This window comes from Littorina saxatilis, linkage group LG5 (assembly GCF_037325665.1).
Source record: "Littorina saxatilis isolate snail1 linkage group LG5, US_GU_Lsax_2.0, whole genome shotgun sequence".
Lineage (NCBI taxonomy): Eukaryota > Metazoa > Mollusca > Gastropoda > Littorinimorpha > Littorinidae > Littorina > Littorina saxatilis.
In genome coordinates this window covers 38,175,856-38,195,603 of record NC_090249.1, presented here as the reverse complement: position 1 = coordinate 38,195,603, position 19,748 = coordinate 38,175,856, and the positions used below count along the sequence as shown (strand labels likewise).

Sequence of the window (19,748 nt, the reverse complement as noted above, 5' to 3'; positions counted from 1 at the left end):
CACACACACACACGCACGCACGCACGCACATACACCACGACCCTCGTTTCGATTCCCCCTCGATGTTAAAATATTTAGTCAAAACTTGACTAAATATAAAAAGTAAGGAAAAATATAACAAAATAGACAAAAGCAGTTTCGGTTATATGCACAAGGCGTGTGGGCAGGTGGCCCACAAAAGGTCTTGATAAAAAGCATAGAAAGTGCTCGAGAAATAAGTGGAAACTCTTAAAAGCCAGACAGAGAAAACAAGTCGCGTAAGGCGAAAATACAACATTTAGTCAAGTAGCTGTCGAACTCACAGAATGAAACTGAACGCAATGCCATTTTTCAAAAAGACCGTATACTCGTACCATCGTCAGTCCACCGCTCATGGCAAAGGCAGTGAAATTGACAAGAAGAGCGGGGTAGTAGTTGCGCTAAGAAGGATAGCACGCTTTTCTGTACCTCTCTTTGTTTTAACTTTCTGAGCGTGTTTTTAATCCAAACATATCATATCTATATGTTTTTGGAATCAGGAACCGACAAGGAATAAGATGAAAGTGTTTTTAAATTGATTTCGAAAAAAAAAATGTGATAATATTTTTTATATATTTAATTTTCAGAGCTTGTTGTTAATCCAAATATAACATATTTATATGTTTTTGGAATCAGCAAATGATGGAGAATAAGATGAACGTAAATTTGGATCGTTTTATAAAAAAATTTTTTTTTTTACAATTTTCAGATTTTTAATGACCAAAGTCATTAATGAATTTTTAAGCCACCAAGCTGAAATGCAATACCGAAGTCCGGGCTTCGTCGAAGATTACTTGACCAAAATTTTAACCAATTTGGTTGAAAAATGAGGGCGTGACAGTGCCGCCTCAACTTTCACGAAAAGCCGAATATGACGTCATCAAAGACATTTATCAAAAAAATGAAAAAAACGTTCGGGGATTTCATACCCAGGAACTCTCATGTCAAATTCCATAAAGATCGGTCCAGTAGTTTAGTCTGAATCGCTCTACACACACACACACACACACACACACACACACACACACACACACACACACACAGACACACGCACATACACCACGACCCTCGTCTCGATTCCCCCCTCTACGTTAAAACATTTAGTCAAAACTTGACTAAATGTAAAAAGGTTAAGAAAAAGAATAACAAGTCGCGTAAGGCGAAATTACTACATTTAGTCAAGCTGTGGAACTCACAGAATGAAACTGAACGCACTGCATTTTTTCACAATGACCGTAGTCCGCCGCTTGTGCAAAACGGAGTGAAACTGACGAGCCTGTTCAGCGCGGTAGTGGTTTCGCTGTGCTGCATAGCACGCTTTTCTGTACCTCTCTTCGTTTTAACTTTCTGAGCGTGTTTTTAATCCAAACATATCATATCTATATGTTTTGGAATCAGGAACCGACAAGGAATAAGATGAAATTGTTTTTAAATCGATTTCGGAAATTTAATTTTGATCATAATTTTTATATTTTTAATTTTCAGAGCTTGTTTTTAATCCAAATATAACATATTTATATGTTTTTGGAATCAGAAAATGATGTAGAATAAGATGAACGTAACTTTGGATCGTTTTATATAAAAACAAAAATTATTACAATTTTTAGATTTTTAATGACCAAAGTCATTAATCAATTTTTAAGCCACCAAGCTGAAATGCAATATCGAAGTCCGGCCTTTGTCGAAAATTGCTTTACAAAAATTTCAATCAATTTGATGGAAAAATGAGGGTGTGACAGTGTTGCCACAACTTTTACAAAAAGCCGGATATGACGTCATCAAAAGTATTTATCGAAAAAAAAGAAAAAAACATCCGGGGATATCATTCCCAGGAACTCTCATGTCAAATTTCATAAAGATCGGTCCAGTAATTTGGTCTGAATCGCTCTACACACACACACACGCACAGACAGACAGACACACACACATACACCACGACCCTCGTCTCGATTCCCCCTCTATGTTAAAACATTTAGTCAAAACTTGACTAAATGTAAAAAAGAATAAAAGAAACACACATTGACAGAATGAAAAGGACGTGCGCTTTTTTCTTTAGATTTCACATTCGTTTCTTACAATCTGATTGAACTCAAGGATTCTCTGTCTGAAACATGCCTTGGTCGGTAAACATAATGATGTGTCATAACCGTGTCAATGCACGTTTTCCAAACTTATCTATCCTGGGAGGATCATGACATATTAAGAGCGTTTTGCAATGACAGTTCATTTAAAATATACAATCCTTTCAACTCCGCCCCACACATACACACACACATACATATATACACACACATTTCGCACGCACACACACACACACACACACACACACACACACACACACACACACACACACGCACCCACGAAAGCACGCATACGCGCACACAAACACACACACATACACACACACACACACACACACACACACCTGCTAACGACCCCCCACCATACCCCCCCCCCCCCCCCCCCCATCAACGCCTTCTAAAAATCGTATCGAGGCTCACTCAGCCCGCTTGCTGAAGAAGGGCACTACAGTAAACCCCCCCCCCCCCTCCTCTCCCACCTCCCGATTAAGCCCCTGTACAACAAAAGTGATCAAATCCGGTCTTTAAAAGTCGCGAGGGGTCCTGAGTTGAAGGTAAAGTAAGAGAAGTCGGGAATTTTTATTTTTGAAAAAGCAATATCTTAAAAAGGGTCGATGTCCTTAACTGGAGGGGGGGAGGGTTTCTGTGTACTTCGGAAGAATGAGAAGCTCTGAATGCCTCCACCCCCCCCCCCCTCCCAAACCCAATTCCTTCACACTTTTGGCACCCAACCTCCTAACCCGACTTAGCTCCGACTTACCTTCCCCATTTAAACTAAATATGCTGAGTCTTCAGAATGCATTCGTCGGTGTGGGCGTTTTTCAACGTTGATAAACTAAATATTTACCTCCCATGCGTGTCAAGAAAAGAAACTCTGGGTTTGTACGCTTCCGCTTCTTAGAGATATAATATATAGCAACTTAATGTATGTAGAGCCTACTTATTTAGCCCAAAGTTCAGGGTCACACGCCTGTGTGGATTTTTTTTAAACCATTGAAATAAGTAACTGTACCTACCCAGGGTGCTGCGTCACAAAGGGAGCGTGAGGTCTACCTGCCGGGCGGCGCCTCTGGGCTTCTTTTTACATTTAGTCAAGTTTTGACTAAATGTTTTAACATAGAGTGGTGTATGTGTGTGTGTGTGTGTGTGTGTGTATAAAGTGATTCCGAGAAAACTACTGGACCGATCTTCATGAAACTTTACATGAGAGTTCCTGAGTATAATATCCCCAAACGTTTTTTTCTTTTTTTTGATAAATGTCTTTGATGACGTCATATCCGGGTTTTTTGGGAAAGTTGAGGCAGCACTGTCACGCTCTCATTTTTCAACCAAATTGGTTGAAAGTTTGGTCAAGTAATCTTCGACGAAGCCCGGACTTTGGTATTGCATTTCAGCTTGGGGGCCTAAACATTAATTAATGAGTTTGCTCATTAAAGTTGTCATTAAAATCGATTTTCCGCAAACAGATTTAAAATGCATTGCATTGTATTCCTCATCTTCTCCTGAATTCAAAAATATATAGATATGTCATGTTTACTCTAAACATGTACTTAAAATGAAAGAAAATAGGTTCAATAAGTATTACGGGTGCTTCGCGGCGGCGAGCGTGACCCGTCTTGTTCTTAGGTATGGTTAGCCGAGATTATCTGAATGTAGTCTCGGCGATGATTGGTTGTGGTGTTGATCTTGACTAAATGTTTTTATATCGCTTCACGCGACTTGTTCTTTCATGCACTGGACGCAAGTACGCACGCACAAACACACACACGCATGCACACACACACACACACACACACACACACACACACACACACACTGACACGCACACACACACACACACACACACACTCACAAACACGTACACATACACATATATCAGTATATATATATATATATATATATATATATATATTTATATATATATATAAATCTTAAGGCCTACTTAGGTCGATCAAATGTCGCCCTAAAGCCCCCATTGTACAACACGTTCGAGTTAGGGCGACCGAAAATCGGCTGCCCAAAGGTTTGGCGCCTTTTCTCCAATTCCATTGGCGGGACTGACTTCTTCATCTTTTCGATCGCCGATCACACTTGGAGTCCAGATCTTGAGATATAATTAGTGGTCCTCTGCAGCGCAGCCACTGGCCCGTACAGCTTGTTGTGCAGGGACTCCGGCAATGGCCAGATTTCCTCTCTCAGCACCTGGTGGTTCCTGCAGTCTCGTAGGATGTGGGCCGTGTCCTGCTCTGCTTCTCCACAAGAACACATGGGGGAGGGCACAACATGCAGCTTCCCGTGGAGATGCTGGTTAAGTCTGTTGTGTCCCGTTCTCAGGCGGAAGATGACCACCTGCTGTGGTCTGGATAGCAGGTGGTAGCTGTCCTGTGGCTGGGGCGTCCTGTGCAGAGACTTAATGATGGTCTTCATCTCTGTCAGACTCACAGGGTTGTTCTCTTGCTCATCTTCTGCACCCAGCTTTGCTATCCTGTCCGCCTCTTCGTTTCCTTGTACACCACAGTGGGAGGGGATCCATTGCAGTACTGTCCTCAGGCTCTTGATGTTGTGTAGAGCGTGTTCCAGCTGAGGCAGTTTGCTACTGGCCGGGACTGACAACATCGACCCCATGCGCTATCGAGAAGACAGTGCCCAAAGTATCTTGCTTGTAAATCGCATTAAGTTGGGATTTACCGTTTGAGAACAAAATTGACTAAGTTATTTTGAGACTTAGGTCGACCTTTGCAGAAAGGGATCTTTAGGCAATCACGATACTCGTACAAATATTTGTTTAACTGAGTGTAAACATATTATCATCATTAAGGCGACAATGTAAAACACCTATATCTTAATCTTGATTGACTTTCACAGTCAATTCTCTCTCTTTCTCTCTCTCTCTCTCTCTCACACACACACACACACACACACACACACACACACCAAACACACACACACACACACACACACACACACAAGCACTAACACACACACACAAGCACTAACACACACACACAAACACAAACACACACACACACACACACACACACACACACACACACACACACATCACACACACGGCACACACACAAAAAAACGTTCTCTCGGGCCCAGATCCTGACATCTCCAGTCCTAATCCACACACATACCCTCTGATACACTCGCTGAAGCTCGCATTTTTTTATGATCCGCTAACTTCAACCATCAATGTTAATATACATTAAGACTCGGCACGTAACCTCTATATCTTCCCTTACCTAATGTTGGAATGAACCTGAGAAAGAGTGCACAACCACAGGCACTAACATGGTTGTTGTGACTGAGAATGCCGGATCAGTAATAGTACATGTAGTATTACTAGTGGGTAGGAGATCTCACACATACTCCCTCACTCCCCACCCGCACTGACATTCTTTTGGGGCCTTTTGATGCGCTCCTGTACAGTGGAACCCCCCTTGTACACTACATTGGGGTGTGCACGTTAAAGATCCCACGATTGACAAAAGGGTCTTTCCTGGCAAAATTGTTTAGGCTTAAGATAACATGTCTGTGTCTTTCGCTTAAGATAAAAATGTCCACCAAATACCCGTGTGACTTGGAATAATAGGCCCTTGAAAGGTAAATATGCGCCGAAATGGCAGCGATCTACTGGCCCAAAAAAAGTCCATCTCACACGGCATTCTGTAAAGGGCCTAGAGCCATATGGTTAGGCACTTAAAAATATCCAGTTATTATTATTATTATCAAGACCTCCATCAATCTGAAAAAATCGGGTCTTAAAAAGGAGGGAGTTTTAAAATGAGGGTCATTTTACAGAGTTTATTAACAGTTTGAAAAAAACAAGGTCTTAAAAAGTAGGGAGACTTAAATTGGGGGGTCTTAAAAGGGGGGTTCCACTGTAGTGGCAACAGGGAGGATGCAGTGATCCGTGTGTCTCTATTACATTTTTGCAAAAGATCTAATACAGGCATTTGAAAGGAATGTTTTTCATGTCTTTAGAATCAGAAGCAAAGACTTCGCAAGAGGAGTGGGTGTAGGGTTTTTCTGACACTTGACCCAAAAATCGACCGTGTCTTAGTTGGGTGTTGCATTAGTGAACTTAAAGAAAAATAGGCTGTTCCACTGGAAGAGAGTACACTGGCAAAATCAGATTTCCAATTTCTTCTTCTTCAGCGTTCGTGGGTTGAAACTCCCACGTACACTCGTGTTTTTTGCACGAGTGGAATTTTACGTGTATGACCGTTTTTTTACCCCGCCATTTAGGCAGCCATGTCCCCGTTCTTAACCTTAGAACAGTCATCCAGTAAAAGTTTCCATAAAAAGTACGATACTTTTCCACATGTCAGCTCTCTGGCGGAAAGTGTCCGCGGAACCTTCACTTTAAAAAACCCATCCCCCACCCTCGTGCCCGATTCAAGACTCACATCTCCCACCCCCGTGCCCGATTCAAGACTCACATCCCCCACCCCCGTGCCCGATTCAAGACTCACATCCCCCACACCCGTGCCCGATTCAAGACTCACATCCCCCACCCCCGTGCCCGATTCAAGACTCACATCCCCCACCCCCGTGCCCGATTCAAGACTCGCATCCCCCACCCCCGTGCCCGATTCAAGACTCACATCCCCCACCCTCGTGCCCGATTCAAGAATCACATCCCCCACACCCGTGCCCGATTCAAGACTCGCATCCCCCACCCCCGTGCCCGATTCAAGACTCACATCCCCCACCCCCGTGCCCGATTCAAGACTCACATCCCCCACCCCCGTGCCCGATTCAAGACTCACATCCCCCTTTTAAGACCTTGCTTTTTCAGATTGTCTTTACATATTATCTGTTAATTTACCTCCATATTTAAGACTCCTTCCTTTTTAAGATATGGGTTTCGAACATCATTTGGAAGTTTTAACAAGTCGCGTAAGGCGAAATTACAACATTTAGTCAAGCTGTCGAACTAACAGAATGAAACTGAACTCACTGCATTTTTACAGCAAGAGCGTATACGCGTAGCATCGTCAGTCCACCGCTCGATGCACAGGCAGTGAAATTGACAAGAAGAGCGGGGTAGTAGTTGCGCTGAGAAGGATAGCACGCTTTTCTTTATCTCTATTCTTTTTAACTTTCTGAGCGTGTTTTTAATCCAAACATATCACATCTATATGTTTTTGGAATCAGGAACCCACAAGGAATAAGATAAAATTGTTTTTAAATCGATTTCGGAAATTTAATTTTAATAATAATTTTTATATTTTTAATTTTCAGAGCTTGTTTTTAATTCGAATATAACATTATTATATGTTTTTGGAATCAGAAAATGATGAAGAATAAGATAAACGTAAATTTGGATCGTTTTAATTTTTTTATATTTTTTTTTACAATTTTCAGATTTTTAATGACCAAAGTCATTAATTAATTTTTAAGCCACCAAGCTGAAATGCAATACCGAAGTCCGGCCTTCGTCGAAGATTGCTGGGCCAAAATTTCAATCAATTTGATTGAAAAATGAGGGTGTGACAGTGCCGCCTCAACTTTTACAAAAAGCCGGATATGACGTCATCAAAGGTATTTATCGAAAAAAAGAAAACAATCTCCGGGGATATTATTCCCAGGAACTCTCATGTCAAATTTCATAAAGATCGGTCCAGTAGTTTGGTCTGAATTGCTCTACTCACACACACACACACACACACACACACACAAACACACACACACACACACGCACACACACACACACACACACATACACCACAACCCTCGTCTCGATTCCCCCCTCTACGTTAAAACATTTAGTCAAAACTTGACTAAATGTAAAAAGCGGGGTCCACCGTCCTAAAAAATGTTGTCAAACAAAATAAACTTGGCCAAGACATTATTGCGACAAATTTCGCACCCAAATTAAAGCACTAATTCCCGTGTCATTTCATTCAAACTTGCTATGCCAGTTAAAGACGTTCTCTTGAATTGCAGGATCACCTTTCGAATTAAAGATTTCTTTTACAGCGATCACGTGACCGCCGCTCAAAAAAGGGTACCCTCAAGATCGACCGGACTAAAAACAGAACGGATCAATAAAACAAGTCGCGTAAGGCGAAAATACAATATTTAGTCAAGTAGCTGTCGAACTCACAGAATGAAACTGAACGCAATGCAACGCAGCAAGACCGTAGCATCGTCAGTCCACCGCGCACGGCAAAGGCAGTGAAATTGACAAGAAGAGCGGGGTAGTACTTGCGCTAAGAAGGATAGCACGCTTTTCTGTACCTCTCTTCGTTTTAACTTTCTGAGCGTGTTTTTAATCCAAACATATCATATGTATATGTTTTTGGAATCAGGAACCGACAAGGAATAAGATGAAAGTGTTTTTAAATTGATTTCGAAAAAATAATTTTGATAATAATTTTTATATATTTAATTTTCAGAGCTTGTTTTTAATCCGAATATAACATATTTATATGTTTTTGGAATCAGCAAATGATGGAGAATAAGATAAACGTAAATTTGGATCGTTTTATAAATTTTTATTTTTTTTTACAATTTTCAGATTTTTAATGACCAAAGTCATTAATAAATTTTTAAGCCACCAAGCTGAAATGCAATACCGAACCCCGGGCTTCGTCGAAGATTACTTGACCAAAATTTCAACCAATTTGGTTGAAAAATGAGGGCGTGACAGTGCCGCCTCAACTTTCACGAAAAGCCGGATATGACGTCATCAAAGACATTTATCAAAAAAATGAAAAAAACGTTCGGGGATTTCATACCCAGGAACTCTCATGTCAAATTTCATAAAGATCGGTCCAGTAGTTTAGTCTGAATCGCTCTACACACACACACACACACACACACAGACACACAGACACACAGACACACGCACATACACCACGACCCTCGTTTCGATTCCCCCTCGATGTTAAAATATTTAGTCAAAACTTGACTAAATATAAAAACGAAAAATCACAACAGGCAAAACTTTGCAACTTTTACGTACGAGAATAAAGTCAAATCAATGATCTACCCAGAACATGTTTTTTTTGGTTTAGCCAGCTTGTGTATTTCGTGTGCTATGCTATTTCTACTGATGCAGGTGTCGATTGCATGAACGGTCAAAAACGGGATTTTCCCCCTCAATTTTGAGGGGTATCATGACAAAAAGCGCTGTATTTTAAGCAATGACTTGATGGATTGCTTTGAAACTGTCAGAGTATTTTGCCTCTCACACACACACGCGCGCACACACACAAACACACACACACACACACACAGCACACTGACACACACACACGCACACACACACACGCACACACAAACACACGTCACACACACACGTCACACACACTCACACACACACACACACACACACACACACACACACACACACACACACACGCACACGCACCCACACACGCACACACACGTCACACACACACGTCACACACACACTCACACACACACATGCACACACACACACACACACACACACACACACACACTCATCTCCCACCTCACTTCCCTCCCTCCCCGACCTATTTGACCTTTTCGCCTTTTTTAGCCGCCTTTATGTAATAAAGCGGCTATTAGATTTCACTCTGTCTGGTTGTCTGTTTTTGTTTGTTTGTCCCCCGGTGTCACGTGAACTGAAACCTCTGCTGAACAATCCTTTTCATTGCGGTCAATGCGCATGCGCCAATCTTGGACTTAAAAAATGCGACCCTTTGACCGAACGAACCGCGCATGGGTTAGGGTTCGGGTTAGGGTTAGGATTAGGGTTAGGATTAGGGTTAGGGTAAGGGTTAGGGTTAGGGTTAGGTTGTTCCATACCTGTCAAGTCTTACGGTTTTCGCGTAATTCTTACGGAATTTTGATGTTTTTCAAGTCGTACGGCGTAAGCCGAAGATCTTACGATTTTTACAAAACAATTTGGTCAAATAAAAAAAGATCGCAAAGGTTCGTCCGAGAACAAAGTAAGAGCTACAAAATCTCGCGGTAACTGATCCGGCGGAAGTACAAGGCAACGCGCATGTCATCTTGAACACGCGGCCAGTACAACTGGCCTTGACACGGAACGATTCAAGGGGGGCAATCTCAAGTCATCTGAAAGAGGGAAATCCAAACGCAATCCGCCTTGTTCGATTTTATGGGCTTGGACGATAGAGAAAAATAAGAAAAGCAAAAGCTGGAGTCCAGTCTGGACGAAACTGCTATCAAGAACGCAGAATTGATTTTTTCTGAGTTTTTTTTTTAGCCATAAGCGCCATGTTTATCGGAGCAGGAAACTCTTCCAGAGTGAGGCCCCTTTGTTGGTTTCACTGCGGTGAACAGCAGTTATGAGAAATTCGAAATGAGAAATGGTGCTTACGGCTAAAATAAAAAAAACTCAGAAAAAATCAATTCTGCGTTCTTGATAGCAGTTTCGTCCACACTGGACTCCAGCTTTTGCTTTTCTTATTTTTCTCTATCGTCCAAGCCCATAAAATCGAACAAGGCGGATTGCGTTTGGATTTCCCTCTTTCAGATGACTTGAGATTGCCCCCCTTGAATCGTTCCGTGTCAAGGCCAGTTGTACTGGCCGCGTGTTCAAGATGCGCGCATGTGCACACCGTCAGCGCGATCTGACCGAGTACTGTGCGACCACGCTTGACCACACGCGACCTCAAATTAAAGCAGTTACATGTACTATTGTTGTTGTTCTCGGTATCTTCAAGGTATTTTCTCACGTTGTGCGAAGTTTTAAGCCATAGAAATGAAACTAAGGGAGTTGTGATGCATTTTCGAAGAGCTCGCGATCGAGAGCGAAAGGAGCCGGATTTTTGTCACGTCCAATCATGTCGGACTTGTTTTTAGAACACGCGCGACCTCAAACTAAAGCATTTACATGTCATATTTTTGTTGTTCTAGTATCTACACAGTATTTTCTCATGTTGTACCAAGTGTGAAGCCATATAAATAAAAATAAGGGCGTTGTGATGCATTTTTGAAGAGGTAGAGAGCGAAAATTAGCACCGAATGTTTGTCACAACCGATCACAATTATATACGACTTGTTTTTAGAATATGCGCGACCTCAAACGAAAGCATTTACATGTCATATTTTTGTTGATCTGGTATTTGTCCTTGATTGTTGAGACACACATGAGTTTCTGGCTTGTAGCTTGTGTGTTTTACATGTTCTGTTTGGCTAAAATGTTCTCTTTTGCACATTGTGGTGGGGGTTTCCATTCATGATTGAATCACTGTGCTCAATGAATGAATGTTGTTAAAACACACTTGTCTTGTGCCTTTACTATCATGTGGTGTTTTTGTGCATTCTGGTAACATTTTTGTGAGGGGTGTAAATGTGTGACTGCCAGGTTGGACGTGTGCCGTCTTTGTACAATTTGGGTGATTCTCGGTACAATTTACATTTAAACATGCTTTGCATTTCAAAATTACATAAAACAGTGCAGTTCAGTGATGAAAAAGTTTGTTTTTTGATTATGTGTAAAAATAAGGCTGATTTCTTGTTGTTGTGCGTGTATGTGTGCATGTATTTAGTTCTTGTGGTGATTAATCTAACGACTTCTGCAGTTTTGCACGTTGTCTTATGCTTTTTGGTGCAAACTTATGGTTTTGTGAGCAAAATCTTATGGTGAGAGTCCACAAGAGCTTGACAGGTATGTTGTTCACGACCTGTTCATGTACTGAATCTCCCCGTGCTAGCGCATGCGCATTGACTGCAATGAGAAGGATTGTTCAGGCAGAGTTTTCAGTTCGTGACACCGGCACTAGGGTTTAGACGTGTATCTCTGGTACTCTGTTTTTCTCCCCCCGTGAATTGACTGGTCATTGACGATATCCGTGTGTACACTATACTTATTGATATGCCGAACCTGCATTGAGCCCAGGCAAGCTTACCCCCATGGTTTCCATTTTCCCGATCGAGCCGTTTGTTTGACGTGTCGCAAATCGACCGTAACGGCAACGTTGCTAATGACACCATGACTTGTTTGTTTTGCAACAGTGACTTCACTCTAAACTGAAGTTTCCACTTTTTAAAACGCTTTTTGTTTTCTCTTTTGAACATACTTAGAGTGTTCAGATAGCAAACGTTGCTCATGGTGAACACATTGTGAACACTTTAAGTGTTAGTTTGAACACACTTCTACATAATTATTGTGAACAGAGAAAGTGTATACCAGCATATTTCTTGAAATAGTCACAAGTTGCCACTGCAGTTTGCATTGCATACTACATTTGGTATGATTATTTCACTAAATTTGATTCAAATTCCGAATGTACGCTTTTGTAAGGTTTCGATAACGAAGATTGACACGCGCACGCACGCACGCACACACGCACGCTTGCACGCACACATGCACACACACATACACACACACACACACACACACACACACACACGCATGCACACAATCTCACCGACGATCACTCACGACAACACACACACAAACTACCACACACACACACGCACACACACAAACACATACGCACACACACAAACACACACACAAACACACATACACACACACAAACACACACAAACACACTTACACACACACACACACACACAACACACACACACACACAAACACACACACACGCCCCCACACACACACACACGAACATTATCGCCTTGAGGTTTTCTCAAGCGAAACGAGCTAAGAGTATTGGTGGCAGGTCATGCTACGGTCGGGTGACTATGACGAAGCAAAGTTCGATCGACCAAACAAAATACAGGCAGATCAGGAAACCTTGACTACTCTCTGCAGGGGCGGATCTAGGGAGGAGGGGGGGGGGGGGTCAAGGGGTTCCGGACCCCCCCCCCCCCCCAACTCCGAAATAGAAAGTGTTTAAATTGGAATAGATTTACACCAGTGATTAACCTTGTTATCATCCAGGACCACGGTCACAATTTGGAGGACAAAAACCTCCATTACCCCTTGATCCACCCATGCTCTGTAACGTATATAAACTTCCCTGTGTGATAATGAAAATAAATGTCCTGTCTGCACTTGTTTTTTAGAGGGGTCTGTTAACATTGTTAACATTTCTTTCGGAAGGACTGTTTTGTATGTGTGTGTGTGTGTGTGTGTGTGTGTGTGTGTGTGTGTGTTAGTTTTCTAAGTGCATGTTTCTTTTGCTTCGATTTGCGAAGAAAAATTGGGGAGCTATTATGTGGCCTTGACGTTTTTCCAAGCAAAATGGGCTGTGACCGAGTATTTTGCGGCTTTGGCAATGCAAGTGCAAATGACGGTGCAACTTTTGATATTTCTGCTGCGTCATTGTGTCACAATCATTGTGTCACATTGTTGAGCAAGATCGCTGGATTAAGTACATTTGTTTGTTTGTTTGCTTAACGCCCAGCCGACCACGAAGAGCCATATCAGGGCGGTGCTGCTTTGACATATAACGTGCGCCACACACTAGAGAGAAGTCGCAGATTAAGTACATGGGAACATAGTAATAAGCATTATAGCTAAACGCTTTTTTTCTTCTTCCCTTTTACATTCAGTCAATGACTGAATGATTTAACGAGGCCGGAGGGTGAGGCCGGTTTGTCTCCCTAGGTGTGTGCGTGTGTGCGTGTGTGTGTGTGTGTGTGTGTGTGTGTGTGTGTGTGTGCGTGAGTATGTGTGTGTGTGTGTGTGTTTGTGTGTGTGTGTGGGGGGGGGGTGAGTGTTTGGAAAGCATATCTCTCAAAAACTACCTAACGGATGTTTATGAAAATTGCTGTGCACATTTTTGAGGGCATTTGCTTGTGCAGTTTTTACCGATGGTTGATAGGGCTTTTTGAAGACGTCATATTTGCCCGTTTGCAAAAGTTGACGCGGCTTAGTCACGGCCACATATTAACATGAATTTGAATCACAAAAGTGATACATGTATCTTTGTTTGCTTTATCCGAAAATATATAGTTATGTTGTGTTTGATTAATAAAGGTGCTTTAAACGTCCAGAAAAGCGTTAAATAGCCACTCTTTATTCTTGGGACAAAGCAGATGAAACTAACTGTCGTCTTTTCCATATCATTTTCTGATTCCACAAATATATAGTTTTTATGTGTTTGACGTTGAAATTATGCACAACATGTAGAAGTGCGTTGAATAAATATTATGCTTTGTACCTTTGACTTCTGCATGCTCTGTTCAGCCGACACTGGAAATCACAATGGACGTCGTATTGAAGGACGAGAGATCAAGGCGTCATCTTTTTATTTCCAAATTATCTTCAAGTCTCTCTGTCTGTCTGCCTGTCTGTTTGTCTGTTTGTCTGTCTGTCTGTCTGTCTGTCTCTCTCTCTTTTTCACTCTCTCTCTCTCTCTCTCTCTCTCTCTCTCTCTCTCTCTCTCTCTCTCTCTCTCTCTCTCTCTCTCTCTCTCTCTCTCTCTCTCTCTCTCCCCTTGTTGAATAATGAAGGTAAGAAAGAACTGGGCGTATGTCCGTGCATTCGATTGACTGAATGGTTAATCCCGCCTCAGCGTTCTTGTTTGTGTAAACCGATTGATTGATTGATTGATTGTAAACGCCAAACGGTTCCAAAACATAGTCTTGATTCAATAACATCATTACCAGTTCAACCTGTCCCTAGATAAACGACTTGGATCTTGAACTGGGGACGTCAATCATACCTGCATAAAGATAGGTAAATTTGTGTGGGAGACATAGAGAGAGAAAAAAGATTGAGGAGAGGGGGGAGAGAGTGAGGGGGAGCCAAAGAGAGAGAGAGAGAACGGGGAGAAAGAGGGAGGGGGGGGGGGCAGAGACTGCGATAAATAGAGACATGAAGACAACGACACTCAGTGGAACGAGAGAAGGCTTAATGTCAGTCTTACAGGCTAAATATTTCGCCTCTTAAGGACATGATATGGGTTATATGATAATTCGAGTTTTTACGCCCTTCACGGCTTTTGATGAGATGCTCAAGTGTATGCGTGTTTAGGTGGTATTAGCAATCTGCACTTATGGCAGAATGACCGAGGTCTGTTACGTGCCATTGTGGTGACACGGGGGTGGGATATGGCTTCCGTCTCTGGGTCTTCACATAAAGTTGACCCGTGTCCGTCCCGGCCCGAATTCGAACCGATCACAAGTCCAGTGCTCTACCAACTGAGCTACCGGGCCCCCAAACAACGACACTGATAGGCCCTACATGTTTTATTGTGAAGTTCAACGACCAATAACAGAGAGAGCGGCAGACACACAGACACACAGACACACAGACAGAAAAACAGACACACAGACAGATAATTAAAGACGGATGAACAGACAGATGTACAGAGTGTGTATGTGTGTGCGTACTGTGTGTGTGTGTGTGTGTGTGTGTGTTTGTGTGTGTGTGTGTGTGTGCGTGTGTGTGCGTGTGTGTTTGTGAGTGTGTGTGTGTGTTTGTGTGCGTGTGTGTGTGTATGTGTGTGTGTGTGCGTGTGTGTGCGTGCGTGTGTGTGTGTGTGTGTGCGTGTGTGCGTGTATGTGTGTACGTGTGCGTATGTGTGTGTGCGTGTGTATATATATGTGTGTGTGTGTGTGTGTGTGTTCATTTTGCAGATTGACACAAGTGTCTGTTAAGAAATTAATTTATTACACACACAAAATCCGATTCTTCCCGGGAAACACCTAGGATGTGAATTGTTGGTATGTGTCCAACTGGAGGGGGTGGTCTTATCCCGTGTGAAAGCCTGGCAGATCTGAGATTGTGGGGCGAATTGTGTACAGCAGAAAGACTACCTCATGATAACTAGTTCATAGCCGTGCACAACGCTGAATGAGATAACACAATTTGTGTTCAGATGAAGTCAATTCCCCATTTACATAATCGTCAACATAACATAGAATACAGAATACAGAATACAGAATACAGTATTTATTGAGCCAAGTGACATTAAAAAACATTTAAAGCACAAGGAATTTCGCGTAGTGTTGGTAAAATCACGCACACACACACACCCACACACACACTGACACACACACACACACGCCCACACATACACTGACATACACACCAACACAAACACGCCCACACTACAGCAGTCACGATCACACCATCACACGCAGGGCAGACATGAGGTAAAACAAATGACAATCATCTATTAAAAGAAAATGTACAAAGAGTGGTCTAAGATGCTTGTGGAAGGGTCTACACAGAATACAATTTTATAATCTAATGCATAGTTAGAACTAGCCCATCCCCTCCACCCACCCACTCATGAATAACTAAAATAATGCAGCTAAAGAAAATGTTGAACATTTGGAAATCAGGAATCACACATCAAAGTCCCACTCAACCCCCCCCCCCCCCCCCCTCCCCGTGTTTACCCAAGCCGTCACGTTTGGCTCTGTATCTTGCATTTATATCAGCCGTTGCCTTCCTTGTCTCATGATCGAGTAGTTGATAACTTACATTCTTAACCCTGTTCATCTACGTAGAGCGTAGGAATCTTACAAGCTGTGAATATATTAAAGCAGAATCTCAAACGTAGAATCTAAGGATTTTGGACACACATCGAGATGAGGTCATGGGGTGTGTATGTTTGAATTTGTATGTGTTTATAAGTGTATACATTTGTGTGTGCTCGTGTGTGTGTGTGTGTGTGTGTGTGTGTGTGTTTGTGTATGTGTGTGCGTGTGTGTGTTTGTGTGTGGGTGTGTGTGTTTGTGTGTATATGTGTGTGTGTGTATATGTGTGTGTGTGCGTGTGTGAGTTTCTCTCTTTTAGACAAATAGATTGACGCAGTATTGTGAAACTTTTTTGGTGAACTTGTGGGGTTTTTTTGGCTTTCAAAGAAATTAAAAGTCGCGTGAAATTACCTCCCCTGATCTCAGATCTCGTGAGTGAAGGACTGAATGTCAATTGACCAGCGTGACGTAATGGTCAAGGCTGGCTATAACAAAACTCGGTGAACCCAGGTTTGTCTGAAGGGGCTGTCCGACACCTGCCCAAGGACAGGGTAAGAAGAAGTCTGAATTTTGGACTCTACGTGATGTTGTTTTTTAAATCAAGTCAAATTTAGACTAGATGTTTTAACAAAGACTGGGAATCGAGACGAGGGGAGTGGTGCATATGAGTGTGTGTCCGTGCGTACGTGTGTGTGTGTGCGTGCGTGTGTGTGTGTGTGGTGTGTGTGTGTGTGTATGTGTGTATGTGTTTGTGTGTGTGTGTGCGCGCGCGCGCGTGTGTGTGTGTGTGTGTGTGTGTGTAGAGCGATTCCGAGAAAACAACTGGACCGATCTGCATAAAACTTGTTTGTTGTTGTTGTTTGTTTTTTGCAGTAGTTCCCCCAGGCATTACTTTTTTTCAGCCCCATTGCAAGTTTGTAAAATATTAAAATATAGAAATGACATATGCTGACAACTTACCGCCCATAACGGTATTTATTTGGTCCGTGTCTTTAGCAAGTGCGTGCTCAATCACAGTGAAATCTTCGGTTATTCCCGGGTGAGCAAATGTGGAACTACAGAGCTACATTTACGTGAAAAGACACCCTTGGAAGCAGCCTAAAGTGACCGTACATTGCAGGTAGCTTGTCATGACAGATATAAAGGACTTTGGTAGAGATAATAGACTGTGGGACATAAGAAGGTGTCCTTTCATTGGAGGTACCCTCTCATCCGAGGGGCCTCACATCGCAGGTTCCAATGTATTGTCTTTCGACGATGGGCCACACGAACACAGTGTGCGGCAATGACAATGACACCAGAAGATTTAAAGGCACAGTAAGCCTCCCGTAAACCAGCACAGTTACGGTCAGGCTTTTACACACAGTACAAACACCCTTTCATTTAAACACTCACCGATTGAGAACATCCTAGGTGCCCTCCGTAAAGAGCGAACAATTTTCAAAGAATTTATTTTTGCGTGGTTTATCTTACCCCTGAGCCATTGTGAACCCGTGTGATCCAGTTTCCCTTTTTCACAATGTAGTCGTCAGTTAGTCATTTGAATGCGACTCGATGTAAGCTTATCTACAATAGCACGTTTTTATGCACGAAACAAACGGCTGTGGTCCACAAGCGATGGCTTTTGACTGTTGAGAGGAACGGCGATATGCATAAACCGTCGTCTGCTACGACCCTTGCGTGACCCTGCTTCCGGGCTTTTCTTTTTTCAAACTTTCACAACTTCGAATTGTACTGATCTTGTCTTGATGAAAAAAGAATTCTTTTATGATTAAAGAATGTTTGTGTAACAAGCTGTCAATTTATTATTTAGATTTTAAAAGTTAGGTCTAGCGCAAAAACGCACCACGGTCCAAGAACATTTTGATAATCATCGATCCACGGCTATCGCCAGTTTACATCGATAGAATGAGACCCGAAGGGAAGTAACTCATTTTTGACCTGAGTTCAGGATGGGTCCAAAAAGTTTCGAGACAATCTGCAAAATTAATTCTTTAAAAATTGCTCGCTCTTTACGTAGGGCACCTAGGATGTTCCCGTTTCTTTCTTTTTTTATTTGGTGTTTAACGTCGTTTTCAACCACGAAGGTTATATCGCGACGGGGAAAGGGGGGAGATGGGATAGAGCCACTTGTCAATTGTTTCTTGTTCACAAAAGCACTAATCAAAAAATTGCTCCAGGGGCTTGCAACGTAGTACAATATATTACCTTACTTTGGTGAGCGTTCAAATGGAAGGGTGTTTGTACTGTGTGTAAAAGCCTGACAGTATCTGTGATGGTTTACGGGAGGCTTACTGTCCGGGCGTGATTTCCGGTATTGAATATTCATAACAGCCGTCCAGCACCAAAACGAGGCGCCATTGTTGTAGAGGAACAAGTCCACGAAAATAAATTCTTTGAAAATTTCTCACGCTCGACAGAAAGCAGCCAGGATGTTCCCGTTCGGTGAGCGTTCAAATGGAAGTATGCTTGTACTGTATGTAGACGCTCGGGGAGCTCTGTGATGGTTTACGGGAGGCTTACTGTGCCTTTAAGGACGGTATTGCTTTTGAACGGTTGGAGAAAAGAGCAGCAAAACAGTTGTACAATTCACTATTTGCATTAAAGGAAAAGTCCAAGGTTTTGAAGTAGCTCCAAAAACTTGAAAATCGAATGCCAAATGTTACAAACATCTCGAGAAAAATATTTTAAAAATTCAAAAAAATTTGTTGTTGTTGTAGTTGAAGATTTATTTGTGCGGGGCTTACCAAGACAAGCCAGCTGGGGTCAAGGTGTGATCACGTGGTTTTTGGTTCACTGTGACGTCAGGTTCGCTGTGACGTCACAAGTTTTTGTGTTGATTCTACCAGCGTGATTTCCATACAGAAAAGTCACCACTGTATGCCCGAAAAGAATGTCTCGGTGGAGTGCAGCCGCAATCTGCAACAACTCCTCAGTGTCCCCAAGCTTTACCTAGCACATGTGCCCTCATAACAATCCGAGTCTCTTGTGGAAATGGAAGAGGTTTGTGCAGCACACACGTGCAGATTTCAAAGTGTCGGGCACTTTCTGGACACAGATTTCGCCATTTTTCTGCAGCACAAGTTGGTGTTTCATCTGAAATTAATTATGTGGCCACTGGCAGTGTTTTTCCTTCATACAAGTACGTCCGGACACGGCAGTATTGCGCGAGGCTGGTACAGTCGACGAGCCATCGAAACTCCGTGGTGACGAACAGCGGACAATCTCACCAGAAGGAATGCGTTGAAGGCACATGCTTTTATATTCATGCAT

The 19,748-nt window shown here is 42.5% G+C and overlaps 1 protein-coding gene across 1 annotated transcript; it reads left to right on the top strand.

Annotated features, from left to right (window-relative positions):
- Positions 1-6,359: 6,359 nt before the first annotated feature.
- LOC138967751 (uncharacterized) lies at positions 6,360-6,890 on the top strand. Its single transcript, XM_070340408.1, has one exon. The coding sequence runs from the start codon at positions 6,360-6,362 to the stop codon at positions 6,888-6,890; it is 531 nt and encodes a 176-aa protein (XP_070196509.1).
- The last annotated feature ends 12,858 nt before the right edge of the window (positions 6,891-19,748 follow it).